The 16,904-nt window shown below is 38.4% G+C and overlaps 1 protein-coding gene across 1 annotated transcript in view; it reads right to left on the bottom strand.

The window, feature by feature from the left end:
• Positions 1 to 16,669, bottom strand: part of LOC308492946 (putative RNA-binding protein Luc7-like 2) — a 63,284-nt gene extending 46,615 nt beyond the window's left edge. The window contains 6 exon segments of the mRNA XM_081038477.1: positions 834 to 928; positions 1,434 to 1,457; positions 1,460 to 1,507; positions 2,539 to 2,609; positions 13,170 to 13,253; positions 16,217 to 16,669. Of these exon segments, the coding sequence (XP_080894603.1) occupies positions 834 to 928; positions 1,434 to 1,457; positions 1,460 to 1,507; positions 2,539 to 2,609; positions 13,170 to 13,207 (276 nt within the window). The 5' untranslated portion in view covers positions 13,208 to 13,253; positions 16,217 to 16,669.
• Between the last annotated feature and the right edge of the window lie 235 nt (positions 16,670 to 16,904).

Raw genomic sequence — 16,904 nt, 5'->3', positions numbered from 1 at the left:
AAGAAGAAACCACTCATTTAGAAGAATGTAAGAAAAGGAACTTAACGCTTCTGAAAATTAAAGTTGAAAATCTTCATTTCAGTTATTTCTGGTAAATGAGAAAGTCAGCTAAATGTTTAGCCCCTTCTAGCCCTCCTCTGCCATCAGATGTAGCCTGTGAAGGGAAGCTCCTGCCTACGTCATGATTTCATCCAAATTCAAACCAAAGGGATCATATCCGTTTTTCCATTTAAATAGGTCCATCATCATGTGGTTTATCTTCCAAACTAAAATGATATTCTGAGATCAACCAACATCACTAAACACAGCATTTAAATTAAGTGAGCTGTGTATTATTAGGAGTCAGCCATATAAATAAATTTTAAGTGACAACACTACTCACACATTAGGCTGTGCAAATTTAAGTATTTACTAATATATTTTCCCTACAATGATTTCCAATATAAATATGACAAATCTTAAATGTTATGATGTTTTGGATAAAGTTTACTCTGCTCAACAGTAAAGAAAACTGTTTTTAATATAATTTATATTATTTCTGAACTGAAAGTACAACTGCTATGTAACTGTTTCTATACTCCAAACAAGAAATGTTTTTTTAAAAAATTGCTCTGAATAGAAAAAATTATAAAGGCATAGCAACTACTTTTGTGAGGGATCTCAGTTTTGCAGATTTAAATCAATCTAAACACACACACAAGGCATGCAAATCCCTTCTGTAACAGATTTTTTTAAAAAATTGGGCAATAAATTGACAAGGAATTAAGACTTTATCAAGTACTTCCTTTCTATAGAATGCCAATAATCAAATAATAGATTTAATGAATACGTACAGTCCCAGAGAGGACATCATGAGGGCAACAGTTGAGAAGGTGACTCTTGCATACTCTGTCATCACTGAATTTGATTCGTTGACGAGTAGTATCTCCTGTAATATAGGAAAGTTAATAACATTCAAGGTTAGACAACAACTGGAAAATGTTTATTTCCTGAGATCCCTCCTCCTATCACTAGCTTTTTATGTGTGCGTACACACACACACATTTATAAATCAGCTCAAGAGGGATTAGTTTTTTTCTATAATATCTTACAGAAAAACTATTTTAGACAACATGCAGTTGCAGTATGTGTACTGCACATGTAATTCAAATAGTCAAAGTGGGAAAGCAATGCATTCAGTTAAAAAGAGTAATTCAGAAAAGCATAGGATTTAGAGCAGGAATGGACCTTAATGATTATCGAGTCCAACTCCTTCACATTGCAGATGAGGAAACTGAGGCCTGGAGAGGTTAAGCGACTTGTAGCAGACCCACTAGGAGAGTTTCTACTGGTTTACAACGTTCCCTACTTGACACTAAGCATTGATTTATTTTGTAATTATTTACATTAATTGAAAAACATAAAAAGTAATCTTGCAAACATTGCATACACACTGCGAATCCCCACTGAACCCCAGACGCCATTTCTTCCACTATTTTGTTCCAGCTGAAGTGTCTCCCTTTTGCTGCTGGGAGGAGTTAGAGAGGGTAGAATAACGTGTTTAAGAGCGTACAAACCTGGAAGAAGGACTTACACACCAGTCAAACAAAGGCACATTGCCTAAATGAAAAGTTAACTGTAATGCCTCCAAAGGTCCCATACCTCCAAGTTTTATGTAGCCTGTGCTATATATGGTCAAACTGGATACATTTAAATTCATTGTGTCTTCTTGTAACACAATACACCTAAGCAAGAGAAGCATCCAACCTGCTAAACAAACATGCCTATTTACTCAAAATTTTAAAGAACCTAAGAAAAAGAAAGGTAACTAGCTCTAATAATAAAATACAGATGTTAGTTACACTTTTTTTTTTTGCTTAGAATCTCTTTGGGAAAAAAAGGAAAAACTCTTAAGGATGTTTCCTCTATGTACAGTACATAAGCCCTAAGGAATGTCGGTGTTTTGGTTTAGCCTTAAACTGATATCATCACTGATGAATGAAAACCTACTGGTGAATTACTGAAGCAAGAACTGTTGGTACCAAAATAGACTGTAAATAAAATTATACTTCACATGATGCCTGGAGCACTCCAAAAACTTTCATCTAGGAAGTGATTCAATTATTTAAATTAATTTGTTTTTCACATGTAAATTACAGAAAGATTAAAACTTTACCCCTTTAACATGGTCTCATTTTGAAGAGCTTAATTCAAAGTTAACTAAATATTGTCATTTTTAGGTGGGGTAAGATTTTGTTCAAATTGTTTTAACTTGGTTAAAAAGACTTAAAGAACATTCTGATTTGCAACCAGAGTATATAAAGATTTTTAAAAAGTGATTTACTGCTAAAATGATAGCTTCAGAGCAGTTCAACAATAGGTTTTCTAGAGGCTAATCTCTAAGTAGGTTATTTTTGACACCACAATTTGGAATAATTCATTTAGTGTTCACGCCTGCTACTATAATAAAGGTTATTTTGATGATCCTTTTTTCCTTTTAAACACAACTGCTTTTGTTCCACATTCATTAACACATCTGAAAAGTTAGCAGTAACTCACGGCTCGGCGAATGCGGGGCCTTTCTGACACTCCCTTGCAGATTGAAGTAGGCAGGCATAGATACATTGAACCTTTACAAATAAAACAAGGGGCCAGATTGTTCAGTTTGTATGCAATAGACTCTGCCAGCAATTTCAATACAGCATCTAGAAGTACATGTTGACTGTAAAGATTCTTGTATATGAAAACAAAAGTGAACAAAATCAGGGTGTTTTATTTTTCAACTATTAACTTAATGAGCACTAAGAGAAAAATATTACTGACCAGAGGTAAAAGTCCAAGGATAGAACTCTGGAATAGTGCTTCTTGGACCACCTGGGATTTTACAAAATGTTTTTAAAAAAATACATATTTCATTGAGACTTTGGTGAGGGCCTTAAAGCTCATGTTAGACTGGTAGGTATGATGATAGGCTCACACCAGAATGACAATGCTGTATTAGAGGCTTTCTGCTTCCTAACATATTAAAAAAGAAGTTTTATTTTAAATCTGTACCCAAATTATACTAAGAAATTTAAATATAAATTTTTTAAGTAGAGGAAAACAACTACCTTCTATATCTAGGAGTCTCCCTGCTACAAGTATCTAAGCTTTTCGGTAATGCAGCAGCAGTCTCTTTTCAGTGTTTTGTCGAACTACATACTAATGGCTTAAGATTGTAAACCAGGCCTTAGAATAAAATCAAGATTCACAGAAATTTTACCAAGCAAACATTTCCTCAAGTTTCAGAAATCGCATTAAATCTAATATTAAGATACATGTGCCCTGAAGACACAGCTGTCAGATAAAATATGAACTATTCCAAATACGAATTCAGCACACATTATCCCTGATGAGCTTTAAAAAAATTAGTTTCCATAAATGCCAGAAAGTATTTTAAAACAACTTCTCATTGTATATAAGTGGTGGCTCTCTACACATTTGCTAACTGCATTAAATAATACACACAGCTATCAAATATCAGCCTATGTATCACAGCAACTTTTAAAACAGTGAATTAAGACTCTTAATTTGAGATACCCTGAGGGACTAGTAACTGAGTATCTGTTTACTGATATTTTTAAAGTTTTACTTAAGAGATTTTAACATTTAAAGTAATTTAAAGTAATTTGGTAACATTTAAAGTAATTTGGCTACATTACCATGTCCATGTAGTATTTAATAAATTTGGGTTTTTGCCATGAAAGTAGAGTTTGGCTAAACCAACAAAGAATTTTAAATTAAAAATACTGGTAATTTTGGTTTCTTTCAAGATATCTGGCCCAAACCATGTTTTTCAAAAGAAACTAGGTAAAACAGTACCCATTTGTTAAAAAAAAAAAAAAAAAAAAAAAAAGGTGGGGTGAGCACAACACAATGATTAATATAGAATGCAAATATAAACCAAATCTTATAATACAAAGAATTATTTTATGAATTCAGTGTACTTGTCTTTGGATTTTCTGGGCATATAATCATATAAAAATAACAAGAAAAAAACAAATGCCCTGTTACACTAATATTGGATTCAAATGATAGAACCAAACCTATTAGTGAACACATCTTCTGTTCTAGGCAATGGGGTTACAAAGAGGCATAGAAGACACGCTCTATACCCTCAAGGAGCTCATGATTTTGCTACAGAAACAGGACATTCAAATGAAGTAACAAGTAATAATACCAGGCAGCATGATCCAAGTGCCAAATGGATGTTTCAAATAGTAGTACTTCAGGAATTCTAAGACTAGAATGACCACCAAGGACTGGAGAGGTTAGAAAATGCTTCAAATAAGACGCAGAAGCCAAAATTTGAAGGAAAGATTGGATTTAGACCAAAAGAAAGAAGAGTATTCCAAATTGGAATAACTGGAGTAACAATCTTTGACAAAGTTCACAGAGGCAGGAATAGTAAGTAAATAGTAAATGGGGAATAGTAAATAAATCATATTTGGTTTTGGCAAATGGCTTCATGTAGGGGAATAGCAAAGTTGGGGCCAGAATATTTTTGGGGTAAAAATCTGATTTCTTTAATAACTTTTTCATTTTTTGTTTCAATCCAGATTTTCAGTGTGTAAACAAATTTAAAAAAGTTTAAAAACAACGGGGCAGAGATTAGACTAAGCTATTTAACAACAAAATGACAAAATGTCCTGTGCGTAAAAACCAGGAGGTCTCTCTGCCCTCTTAACCGCCACAATAATTTCAGTAGACTGTATACATAACTACAATGCCAAGTCTTTAGAGTTAGAAACTTGATTAAGAACTTTGGCGGGCAAAGTGTTCATTTGAATGAAAGCATCAAAATTTCTATTAGTATTTCTTACCAACCAACTAACTTCAGAGTAACAAACTCTCTACCTGTTTTTTGTTCAACCCCTTCCTGAGTTTCATGGATTATAACCTGTATCAGGGAACACCTGAGTCAAGATATACAATGAGAACTATAATGCATGTTTTTCCTCTCCTGATCTTTGAGCAATGTCGCGGAGCCTAAGGTGGTACTGAGGCAGTTTCACTCAGGGAATATGAACAGACCACTCTGAAAAGAAGACTCCTGTACAAATTACACTCAAATACTACTATTTTCAAAATCCCCTTCAATCTGTTGGGAGGGAAAACAGCCCACTGTAAATCCCAACACTACCATTTTATGGTCCTGTCTTTCCTGAAACTGACATAGACTTACATTGTAGTAACACTTAAAACTTAGATGGTATCTGACATCGTTTTATATGGTGCATGCTATTTTCCCAATATCCACCCCCTCCCCTCCAGTGCCACCCACCCTCTCCCTCCCATACAAGCAATAATTCAAACCAATTTTCACAGATTTAGGTGCTATTTTAAAAACATCAAAATTTTACTTTACCCATTCTCTCCGATGCTCCCTGTATTTTTTAAAGCTGTGAGTGGATGACCATGCTATGTGATCAACAACTGTGAAGGCTAAGCAAAAGTGAACTGAGTTTAGTATTATAATTCCAAAAGAACCTTAAAGTTTGTAATATTTGACATATATAATGGTATGTAGAATCCTTATTTTACTGCATATTATCAGGCATCAATGGCAAGCAATTTATAAAAACAACTAATTAATATTTTTGTACAGGATTAGTTTAGAGCTTAGCTTATGGAAAATAGAGAGGAGAAAACTCAACAGTACACAAATGGAAGCAACCCCTAGTTCATAAATGGGGCAGGAGAGGGAAAGCCCTCCCATATTCTCCAATGTGACAACCAAAGCTGTCCCCACAGGTACACTTGTTGGGGGCCACATGTCACGGCTGGCTTGGGGCAGGGTAGGCACATTCCCTCTAAAATAAAAAACATACGCCTTCAGTGAAAAGGAAATCAGAGCTACAAAAAAGGTGTATACCTGAAAGCTTAAAACTTCTCATTTCCCGGTGCCCTTGAATCCTCAAATGCAGAGAAATGTTCCACCCTCATTACCGTTTCTTACAATATAAGCTACTGAGTCCACATGATAAGGTGGGAACTATATAAAGACCCATGGCCAATTTCTAGTCCAGTACAGGGCAGAAGGAGACCTGCCTGTCCTGTACTAGTAAACCCTTATGTCTTCATGTGGAACCAAGGTAAAAGCAGGTGACTACAGCTGCATGGTGACTATTATACTAAAGAACCAATCTGATCACTTTTACACCCTCCTCCAAGTTCCTCACCAACTCTACTAACTTCTCCCACCTACCTTTGTTGTTCCTTTAGAATTCAGTCTAAAACTCACCTACAGGAACCCTTTAGTAATTAACCTTTAAAAAAAAACCCCTCATTACTCCATTTTCCCTTAATAAATACACTCAGTTAATTCACTGCATATTTATACAGTTCAAAGTATAGGATTCATTTATAAAAGAACCCACTACCATGTCTTAACATAATGATTATAGATACTTTGAAAGCATTTAATATAAGTTGATACATGTCAAACTTTTCAGGAATATATTTATTACATAAGGAAAGAAAGTGTACTCAACCAAAAACGACAGTGGGATAAACCAGTTATGCATTCTCCCTTCCAAATGTAACATCAAGTCATTTCTTTCTAACAGAACTTATAAAATCACACTACTGTAGCAGCTTTTCTTTTCCCTAGAAAACACAAAAATAAGGGCACTATACAGTTCAGAAAAGCTACCCCTCTTAATACTTTTACATAGTTGTATACGTTTATAATTACAAATAGATACCAATTAACACCTTCATCACAATCCCCATGATAAGCCCAACATTTTAAAAATACAATGCCCATTGCAGAAGAAATTTCCAGAACAAGCACATTTTTGCTGAATACGATCAAAGATTAATAATGCTAAAATAATTTTTAAAACCTACCAGCCTACTTGTCTATGAAAATCGATGTGACAAAATTGTAAGGAACGAGACTGGGAAACAGCCTTGGTAATAAGAGAAAAGGCTTACAGGGTCTTTAAGAGCTAACAGAATGGCAATGGAAATGTGAGAACAGATACTAAAGTAGCTATATTCCAAGGGCTCTATTCCACCCCTTGCCACAACTTATCTTATCTCATATACAAGCAAAGCATCTTGGCCACTCTATGCCATCATATTTCTGGGGGAATATATGCTTTAGGAAATCTATCAATGTATTTCCCCTCTTCGATTTAAGAAATACATTAGAAAAGCTTGAATAGTTACCTAAAAATTAAGTTCTAAAAGGCGATTATATAGAATTTGTTTTATGGATATTTATGTTATAAAGGAAAGCCAGTCATTAAAAAGTTGCAGCCTGCTAAATTATATTTTGATACTTACTTGCAGAGCTGCAATTCTGATACAGTAACACTGGTACTCTGGATCATCTGGTGCTTTCTATCATCCAGAACTTTCAATACACCTAATTAGATGTAATGAAAGCTATCTCTGGCTATGAAGAAGTAGCTGAAAAGAACCAAAGCAAAAGTGATTGACTATTAAAAAGAGAAGTTCTCACAGGGTGATGATAGCTACAAAGGCTAAGCAAAGCCTCCCCAAATCTAAAGCCAACGAAAAAATAAAAAGGAAAAAGAAATGAGAATATCAAAGAAGGACAGAAGTGACACACAACTCAATGAGGAAGTTAAAATGAAAAACAGAGATTACCATGAAGGAGACTGAGCCTTACAAACTACTGAAACAGCAGAAATACTGTGTCACATTGAATACACACTAATTCACAAGGATTGCCTCTGGGAAAAGGACTGAGACTGTCTAGGGCAGGGGTGTCCAAACTGCGGCCCGCGGGCCAACTGCGGCCCACGATTCATTTATTGGCCCGCAGCAAATTCCAAAAATATATTTAGTTTACTTAAATAAACCAGGTGAGGCAATACGTACTTCACCTCTAGTGAGTGGCCCGGCTGTTTGTGTATTTTACCGAATATGGCCCTTGGTGAAAAATGTTGGAAAAAGTTTGGACATCCCTGGTCTAGGGGAACATAAGGGACTTCATTTGAAATACTTTTTTAATTGAGGGAAATACACAAAATAACATTTGTTTGTTCTTATAGGTGTCTGATTGTATTTCTTAAACTTTTTCAAAATTAGACACCTATAATCAGTATCACAGAATTCATCACTTAAATGTAAACACAACTGTTCAAGGGTAAATTCTTCACTCCTCACTAGACTTTCAGTCCCTCTAGGATTGGAGTCCCATGTCAGTACTTTATTGCAGCACCAAAAGACAAGAGAAATAAATATATCCATATTCTTTAAGAAAAGGAAAAGAAGAAATAACTAAAGCAACTAAGCAACCTGGGGTATTCAGGAAAGTTGATTCTATTCTATTACCAATTACTACACCCGAAAGCACATCAGCCAATAAATATACAGAAGACCATGTCTGGGCCAATAAATATACAGAAGACCATGTATTCCCTTTAACACTAACAGGCAAAGTAAATCATTAACACAGGAAGTTCTCAAAATACAAATACATGGTTTCTAGAATCTGAAGTGGATCAACTGTTTTCCTAGTAAGCATGCCCAGCTGTTCCTGGTCCTTATTGTAGAATCACAACCACTTCCCCCAGTCTCTTGTCCAGGGGTTATCTTTGATAAGCAGCTTTCCTCAGGACCAGGTACCTTTTCACAGTCCTACAATGGAACAGGCTGGTAAGATCCACTGCTGACCACCACAGACTGAAACACTAGTGGAGAGGTGAGAAATCAAGCTAAGAGGTAATGTCACTCTAGAAGTCTAGGTGGACATCTCTAGGGACTCCGAGACCGCTCCATCTCACAGGTGTGCATTTCTGGCCAGCCATTTCTACTTTGGGGCTTTGGTACACACAGTTCAAGCATCGTTCCTTTCACATGAATAACCAGAACAGTATTTTTCAAGTATGGGATTTGCACAATGCATGATTTAGATGTTATTTGATTTCACCAACATGACATTTTAAACACCACTCATTCACTTAACAGTGATTATTTAATAGAAAACGGTAAAAAATACTAAAGGTGATAAGTGTGGCTAACACTTGGGAAACATTTATCTAGAACAAGGCTTCGCAAACTTTTTAAAAATTTTTATCAAATTTCTTGGGGGTAACTTTTAATGTGTATCAAAGTCATGTAGAAGGCTTCTTAAAACAGATTGCTGGGGATGGCTAGTTAGCTCAGTTGATTACAGTGTGGTGCTCCTGGCACCAAGGTTGCCGGCCCCTGCATGGGCCAGTGTGAGCAGCGCCCTCCTTAAGGAAAATAAATAAATAAATATTTTTAAAAAATGCATCACAGATTGCTGGCCCCATCCCCAGAATTTCTGTAGGTCTGGGGTGGGCCCAAGAATTTATGTTTTTTATTTTTAAGGAGGGCACAGCTCAGTGGCTCATGCGGGGATCGAACTGGAAACGTTGGTGTTATGAGCACCACGCTCTAATCAACTGAGCTAACCAGCCACCCCCCACACACACTTTTTTTTTTTTTTTTTTTTTCAGAATTTACATTTCTAACAATTTCCCAGGTGATGTTAAGGTTGCTGGTCTGGGGATCACACTTTGAGAACCACTGATCTAGAAAAGTGGTCAACAAGCTTTTTCTGAAAGAGCCAGACTGCAAATATTTTAAGCTTGCCAGTCATGTCTCTGTTGCAACTCCTCAACTCTGCTGTTGGTAAGGCAGAGCAGCCATAGACAATACGTACACAAATGGGCATGGTTGTATTTCAGTAAAACTTTGTTTACAAAAAGCAGGTGGGGGCCGGCCCGGTGGCGCAGGCGGTTAGAGCTCCGTGCTCCTAACTCCGAAGGCTGCGGGTTCGATTCCCACATGGGCCAGTGGGCTCTCAACAAAAAAATAAAAAATAAAAAAATACTTAAAAAAAAAAATATATATATATATAAAAAAAAAAAAAAAAAAGCAGGTGGGCCATATTGCCCGCCCTGATCTACAACATACCCTCAAGTAACTGAAAAGTGTATACAGTGGTACCTCGGTTTTCGAACATCTCTGTTGACGAACATTTTGGTTTATGAAGGCCGTAAACAGGAAATACATGCTTTGGTTTTCGAACACGCCTCGGAAGTCCAATATGTCACACAGCTTCCCTTGAGTGCAAGATCCTGAGGCCTAGGTGTCTGTCGGCTGTTTTCAAATGTTTCAGAGCTCGTGGATTATGCTTGAAAAGCGAGGTACCACTGTACTGTATAAACTAATAGTTTAACGGAATTCAGAAGCAGCTGAACAGCTAGGTGTATGGCAGATACTATCCAAAAAATATCCAACCTGTTTCATTTACAGGCAAAGCTTTGGAAAGTTTTAAACTTTGGAAAGTTTAACTCTGAAAGAAAAAACTGAGGTCTGCAGAAAACTGAGGTCTCAAGAAGATAAAAACAAAACAATTTACCATGCATTCAGGAGATAGGACAAAAGACTCAGCAAGGGCAGTTGCTTAAATTCTTTTCATGTTGAATCACACAGATCAAACATGATTGCAGATGGTTCACAACTAAATTAGAACGCATGGTTCGATATCTAGTGAGTGGTTGTTTTTTTTTTAAGAAACGTTTCATAGACCCCTTTCTCTAGCCCACGTTAAACAGCAAAATATGACATTTATTCAGTTGACAGAGCTATATGTTATTCTCTGATTGCTTTGACTTTTCAAAGTCGTAAGTTACTCAGTTAAAACAAAAACATGAAGTTGTAGCCAATTTCAGAGTTTTTACAAACTACTTTTCTCCATAATCTCAATAATCTTACAAAATTGATGAACTCACCTATTTTGGCCATGCCTTCCAATTTCTACGCTAGCAGCTGCTAGTGCGTAAGAATTTAAACCAAAAAGGACAGAATGACTTTTCTGCAGGCACTGAATCCATAAGATTCCCATCAGAAACTTACCCTCTCTCCCGCTCCCTCATTTTTTCTCTAGCAAAATGTTTCAAACTTTATCTTTAGTTTACAATTTCTTAGTAGATTGATTAAGTTGGGTAGCAGAATCACTTGTTTCTTCAAGCACTATACTAACAGCCCTGGGCTTCTAGGATTCAGTCTATTTCCAGCCCCTTCCTGGAATCCCATTGTTGAGGAGCGCCTGCCTATCTTTGCAACCCCACTGGTTGCCTGAATGCTTAGCAACTTCCAACTTTAACGTTTGTATGAACCACTTGGTACTGAGCATCATCGGACTCACTAAACCTGACGCTGAACCAGATACCTACTTGCTCCTGAGTTCCTGCTACCCATCTGGAACATGCAGCTCAGTACCATTTATGCTAATATGACATTTTACCCAAATCAAAGCATTTACTTGCTGCTTATAGAGCTTATGCAGTGATAGACGAAATGATTTTTCTTTCGTTTCAATTTTTTAACCAAAGTAAAAGAATGTCTAAAAATCATAAAGCTTTCTTGAGGAGAGCTAAACAACTGTAGAGAATCCAAGGACAATGCAGGGTTGTGTGAAGTGATACTATTATTGTTTTCTGGGCTTCGGTAGCTAGAAATACTCAGAATTCAAAATGCAAAATGAGTTATAGGTTTGTTTGCTTTTTACATGAATTCACTGTGGGTGTTAACAAACTCGTGGATTCTGATATGCCTGGACCTCTGATTAAATCAAATATTGACTAAAACTCTGTTTAACCGTATGTTTAACTACTCTTCAACATTGTTTGTTAAAATTTCTTATACTATTAAAGAATTTACAAGTTCTAAAGATACCCCATTAATATCAAAAATAATAACTTGTATATTAAAGGCTACGCCTCCTTCACTTAAAATGAACGATCCAACTGGAATAGAAGAATGGCTTACAAGTGACCAAGAAATAAATATGGTTCATTATGTTAATGAAAGAAAATTAAAAGAAAATGCTCTCAATGTTGATGACAAGTCAAAGAACACAGATTACAGTAAAGATGACTTTATGAAGAAAATCCACTGAAGAAAAGACTACTACAGTCTTTGAATTAATACTTTATTTTGCAGAAGGCAGTAATGTCATACTGTATATAGGTTCAACAGTTATGTATCACTAGCTTATATATTAGGGACAAGTGAATGATTTTCTGAACTGCATTTTCCTAAGATGAGTATCCTTTTAATTTTACATCTCATAAACTACAACTACTGTACCATATAACTGATCAGCAAAAATATTAAATTCTGATTAATGTACTCTATTAACTGAGGAAGTACATTACCATATGTTTAGGAAGATTACCATCAAAAATAGCTAAAATTATCTGAAAGCCTTAATTTGCCATACACATTCCCTAACCACGTTGGACAACTAATGATGCTATAAAGTTCTATGCTATATTCTACATTCTATTAGTCTACCATTGTTTTTAAGGGCAGATTGTCATTCTGGGCTGCTTTAACCTTTCAAAGATGGTCTCTGATCACATATAAAGGTTATAACAAATAAGAGGTATGGAGTCCACAAAACTATAACTTCCCTAGTTTCTAAACTTAGGATATAATTTAAATTCACCCCATCAATTTTGTTTAGTTTCTATCTCTTGTACTCTGCCAGGCCTGTCTGGGGTCAGCACCAGAGACTTAACCAAAACCAAATTGTATTTGTTGGAAAAAGGGCTTTAGCTAAGGGAAATCCTTGCGATTAACAACTCAGCACAAAAGTCTGTGAGGACACTGAGTTCCTCCAAGTGTCACATAGACAAATCTCAACCTGTACTTGAATTTTCCTGTCTTGCTACTTCCTGCTTTCAAATGGGAAAAACAAATTATCCCTCTCCCTTCTTTTAATGCTAACAACTAAAACAGAAAGGGATTTATAAAATTTAATATATCTTAAAACTTCAGATAGATTAACTAATTTATATCTACTTATGGTTCCTCCCTTCTAGAAAACTTAAAAATATACTTATTTTTCCAACATATTTTAAGTATAACATAGGAAATTATTTGGTTTCCCATTTAACAAATTATAGATTTAACTTGAGGCAAAAAAGGTTAAGTGACTTACCCAAGGTTACAATTAGAGGTACAGCTGGGCCTAGAAACCAGGTCTCCTGAGTCTCAGCCCAGTGCTCTTTTCCTTAGCCCATGATGCCTTATTAGAAAAATCCAAATACAGTCAGACCCCCAGTTACATGGGTATGAGTTACACTGATTCACATATACAAACTTTATATAGTGTGACCAATGTTTCAACTCACGCGGTACCCTGCTTCCATTTATGCAGTATGCCAGGCATCGGCACGATTTTCAGTGGCACACAGGCGGTTGCCACCACCAGGGCCCTAGGCAAAATTGCAAAGAAGGCAAAGTTTGTCTTTGGCCCTCCCACCTCCCTTAAGCATTCCTCTCCCACCTCCTGGTCATCCCCCTGCCCAGCCTCCCAGCACCATCATGCTGCCCTCTGGTTCTCCAAAGCCCCCCACTTCCACCACTCACCCAGGACTATCCTTTCTGGAAGTGCCCAATGATCCAAAATTACCTCTCCATTTTTCTGCCACTAAAATTCCTATTCCTGAGGATTTCAGTGGAGTTTAGATAATCTAAATAATTTAAGTAACCCCAAATAAGATACATTTAACAGACTTAAATCTCCAAGGAGTTTAAAAAGAAACTAATTAAAAGTTCTGCTTTTGGGGAGTGGAAGACGGAATCAATCTTTTATTGGGAGCAGGGAGACATGAAAGGGAAGCAAGGTTTTCCCAGTGCCCTGGGCCTCCTGTGCCATTTCGGATTCCCTAACAGACAGGACACTGAGGGTTGAGGGCCTTATTGCCACCTTGAGTCCCACTATCCTAGAAGACAGTAGTTGCTTTATAGTTAGTCTCTAGGATTAAAAGTTAAAAAAAGAAAAAAAATGGACAGGGCTGCCTCAAATACCTCCTACCTACCTTTTCCACCTCTCTCCTACCTCTCGGATCCCCAATTCCACCTCTTAGTGCCAAGAACACAAAACAGCATTCCCTGTAAGCTGTTCCTGGGTCCAATACAAAGCTTCCCATTATATGGTTTCAAATTACATGGTGTTATTGAGGAACGTATCCATGCTCCCCTATCCCTGGATAACTTGAAGTTGACAGTATGCTAAAAAAGAACAATCCTAATTATTTAAAGATCCTGAATCATAAAATGAAATATGTAAACTCATTAACTATCTGGTAAGAAGGAAAAGAATGTTCTGATTATTATCTTGTACATATAAAAGAACTTGGATATCTAAGAAAAACATTCAATTCTTTTCCTTGAAAGCAGTATGTTTCTTACTTTTGGCCCAACAAAGCAGTGACAATCCAGTCATTTCAGCTAAATGATACTGTGGACTCATAAACATGAATTCATTGGTAAATTCTCTTAGAGGCAAAAAAATCCCGTAATATAAATTTATTTGTATACAAAACAGAATGGATTTTAAGAAATTCATGTTTCTGCTGACTACACACAGAAATGAATACATTTACGTATATATATTATACATATATACATACTGCAAAGCTCAGTCAAATATATTACACGTGTTATATGTCTGACTGAGCTCGGCAATACTAGATTAGGTAGCGGCCTAGTTCAGAAATTTGTCAGGTGATGGTAGTGTGCTTTGATCCAACTACCCTCCCAGCAAAATTAGGAAATTCAATCCATTCAGGAGGTACCACAAATGGTATCCATCTAGAATGAAAAGGATCATATAAAGCAAATCTTTAATGATTTCTATCATTTTATTACGAAGATTAATTATTCTGTCAACTAAAATCCGGGAGTAAGCCCCTTCCCAATACTGTTTTCATCATGTAAAAGGAGCAATGTGAAGACATGCTGCACATATAAAATGACCACTCTTATCTAAAAGTGAAAAAGGGTAAGTTTCTCCCGTGGCATTTTTCATTAATGTTAACTTTCAAGTGTTTACTGCACAAATAAAATTCATTTCCTTCCCAGCCTTCCCCTCCTCTCTGCACAACCACAAGGAGGTTTGCCGTCTACATCTTTGTCCTACAAAGAAAAGTTCCCCATACGGGTTTTTATTAAAACTGAACTGTGAATACTGAAAAGCCATTCTAAATATGCATTGCCAAAAATATCTGAATTCAATAAATTTTTAAAAATCTACTCACATATTTTGCTGCAAAGCACTCAAGAAAATTAAAAGAGAGCGACTTTAAAATTTAAGAGTGTGCCTTTTCTCTTATGTCAAACAATTTCAATTACTTGTTAAGAAAAAAGCATTTCATTCATGGCTAAGAAACTATTTGCCTGAACAAGCCACATAAAAAAAATAAACAAGTGTTTTATTTTGCTTTTAATAAAGTATTGAACTAGGCCTTTCCTCCACATCCGTGTGGATTTGAGCTGAACTGGAAAGAGTACACTACTCATCATCATCAACAAAAAAGCAACAGCATTTCATCTTTTGATTTAGAAATTCTCTTTATTATAAAAGGTATCCAGCAATCAGTGGTTTTCTACACAAAGTCTAACCTAAGGACCTAACAGAATCGTTGTTCCCCTCAATCCTACTTCACGGGGCATATTTTCAAAATGGCTCTATGTGGGGCACATGCAAGATTTGTCAATATTTACTGAACAAAGCCTCTATTAAATTGTCTAACAAAATGGAGGTCTCTCGGAAAAAAACAGGCCATCACATTTTTCTTTTCACAAAATGGGGCCAAACACACCCACTTCAAGAAACCATGGTTTGGGTCAGATTTTTCCATAAGAATGGTTGTTTCTATGGGGATCGCGAGTGCATTTCTGGGACGGGGCTCACAGAAAAGGTTTCCTCCGGACCCAGAAGAGGGGGCGGGGGAAGTCCTCTCTAAATACTCTGAAGGGCGGCGGCGAGGGAAGATGCCACAACTCAGGGTTAGGGATTAGTTCAGGGGGCGGAGGCCCTAGCGGTCCGCAGGTACTACTATCCCGCCACAAAACTGGCCGTCGGACTACGAGAGAGAGACGTGGGGCTCTTCCCGTCCCAGCCAAGTCAACACTGAACGCTCAAACTCTCCTTTCTGTCTCCAGGCCCCGCCTGACCCCATTGGCAGCAGTTCCCGCCAATCCGCTTGGTCACCGCCCCCCCAGGCCGCTTGCCCAGCCCTGATTGGATGGGATGGGAGCCGGGACCTCGTGTTACCAATCTGGGAGCCCCTTACTCAGCCACACACACACAAGCCCAGGTGCGCCCGCGGAGCCCCTTCTCCTCGCCTTCCCCATCCCCTCCCCCACCCCCAGAGCACTGGCAGAGACTTACCGTCCCGGGAGGTGCCCATCAACTGGTCCAGCATTGCGCGCATCTGGGCCTGCGCCGACATGGCGGCGTAGCGGGCAGGCGGACAGGTGGGGGTGGGGCGCAGACCGGGCCCTTTCGGGCGGGGGGGACAAGGGGAAGGGCCGGGGGAAGGTGAGACGCTGTCTCGCTCGGTTGCCGCTGCCGCCTCGAGGCGTGCGGAAAAGGAGCCGGAGGGGTTGCAGGAGAGTCCGGGCTGCGCTCCTGACGACGACGCGTACGTGGAAGGCAGCAGCCCCCGAAAACGACCCTCGTTCCCTCACTGTCCGTCCGGTTCCTGGGGCAGAGGCGATACGGGCTAAGCAAGCTCTCGCCTCCAACACCGCCACCCGCCAGAAGCCGTCAGCCCCCCCCTCTAAGCCGTGACGCCGCTCGCCACCGCCGTCGCCGCGACGTGAGCGCGCACGCTTCTCACGCTGAGTCGTTTCCCGCGGGGGCTCCACCAACTGGCGTCCAACTGTAGGTGCTCCGCCCGCCCCGCCCGGAGGGTGCCACCCTAACGGCTCTCGGGCGCGTGCACGCGAGGTCGTCCCATCCCCTCCCCCCTCCCCGATCTCGCGAGACTCTGGTGCCTTAACCGACCCTCGAGCCGCATCCGCCTGAGGCTCTAACCCTCAAGTTCCCGGCTGTAGGTTGGCTAGGGCCGCGCGGC

Source organism: Rhinolophus hipposideros (assembly GCF_964194185.1).
Source record: "Rhinolophus hipposideros genome assembly, chromosome: 25".
Classification (NCBI taxonomy): domain Eukaryota; kingdom Metazoa; phylum Chordata; class Mammalia; order Chiroptera; family Rhinolophidae; genus Rhinolophus; species Rhinolophus hipposideros.
Note: the sequence above shows the minus strand (reverse complement) of the source record. Positions and strands in the feature narration are given on the sequence as shown.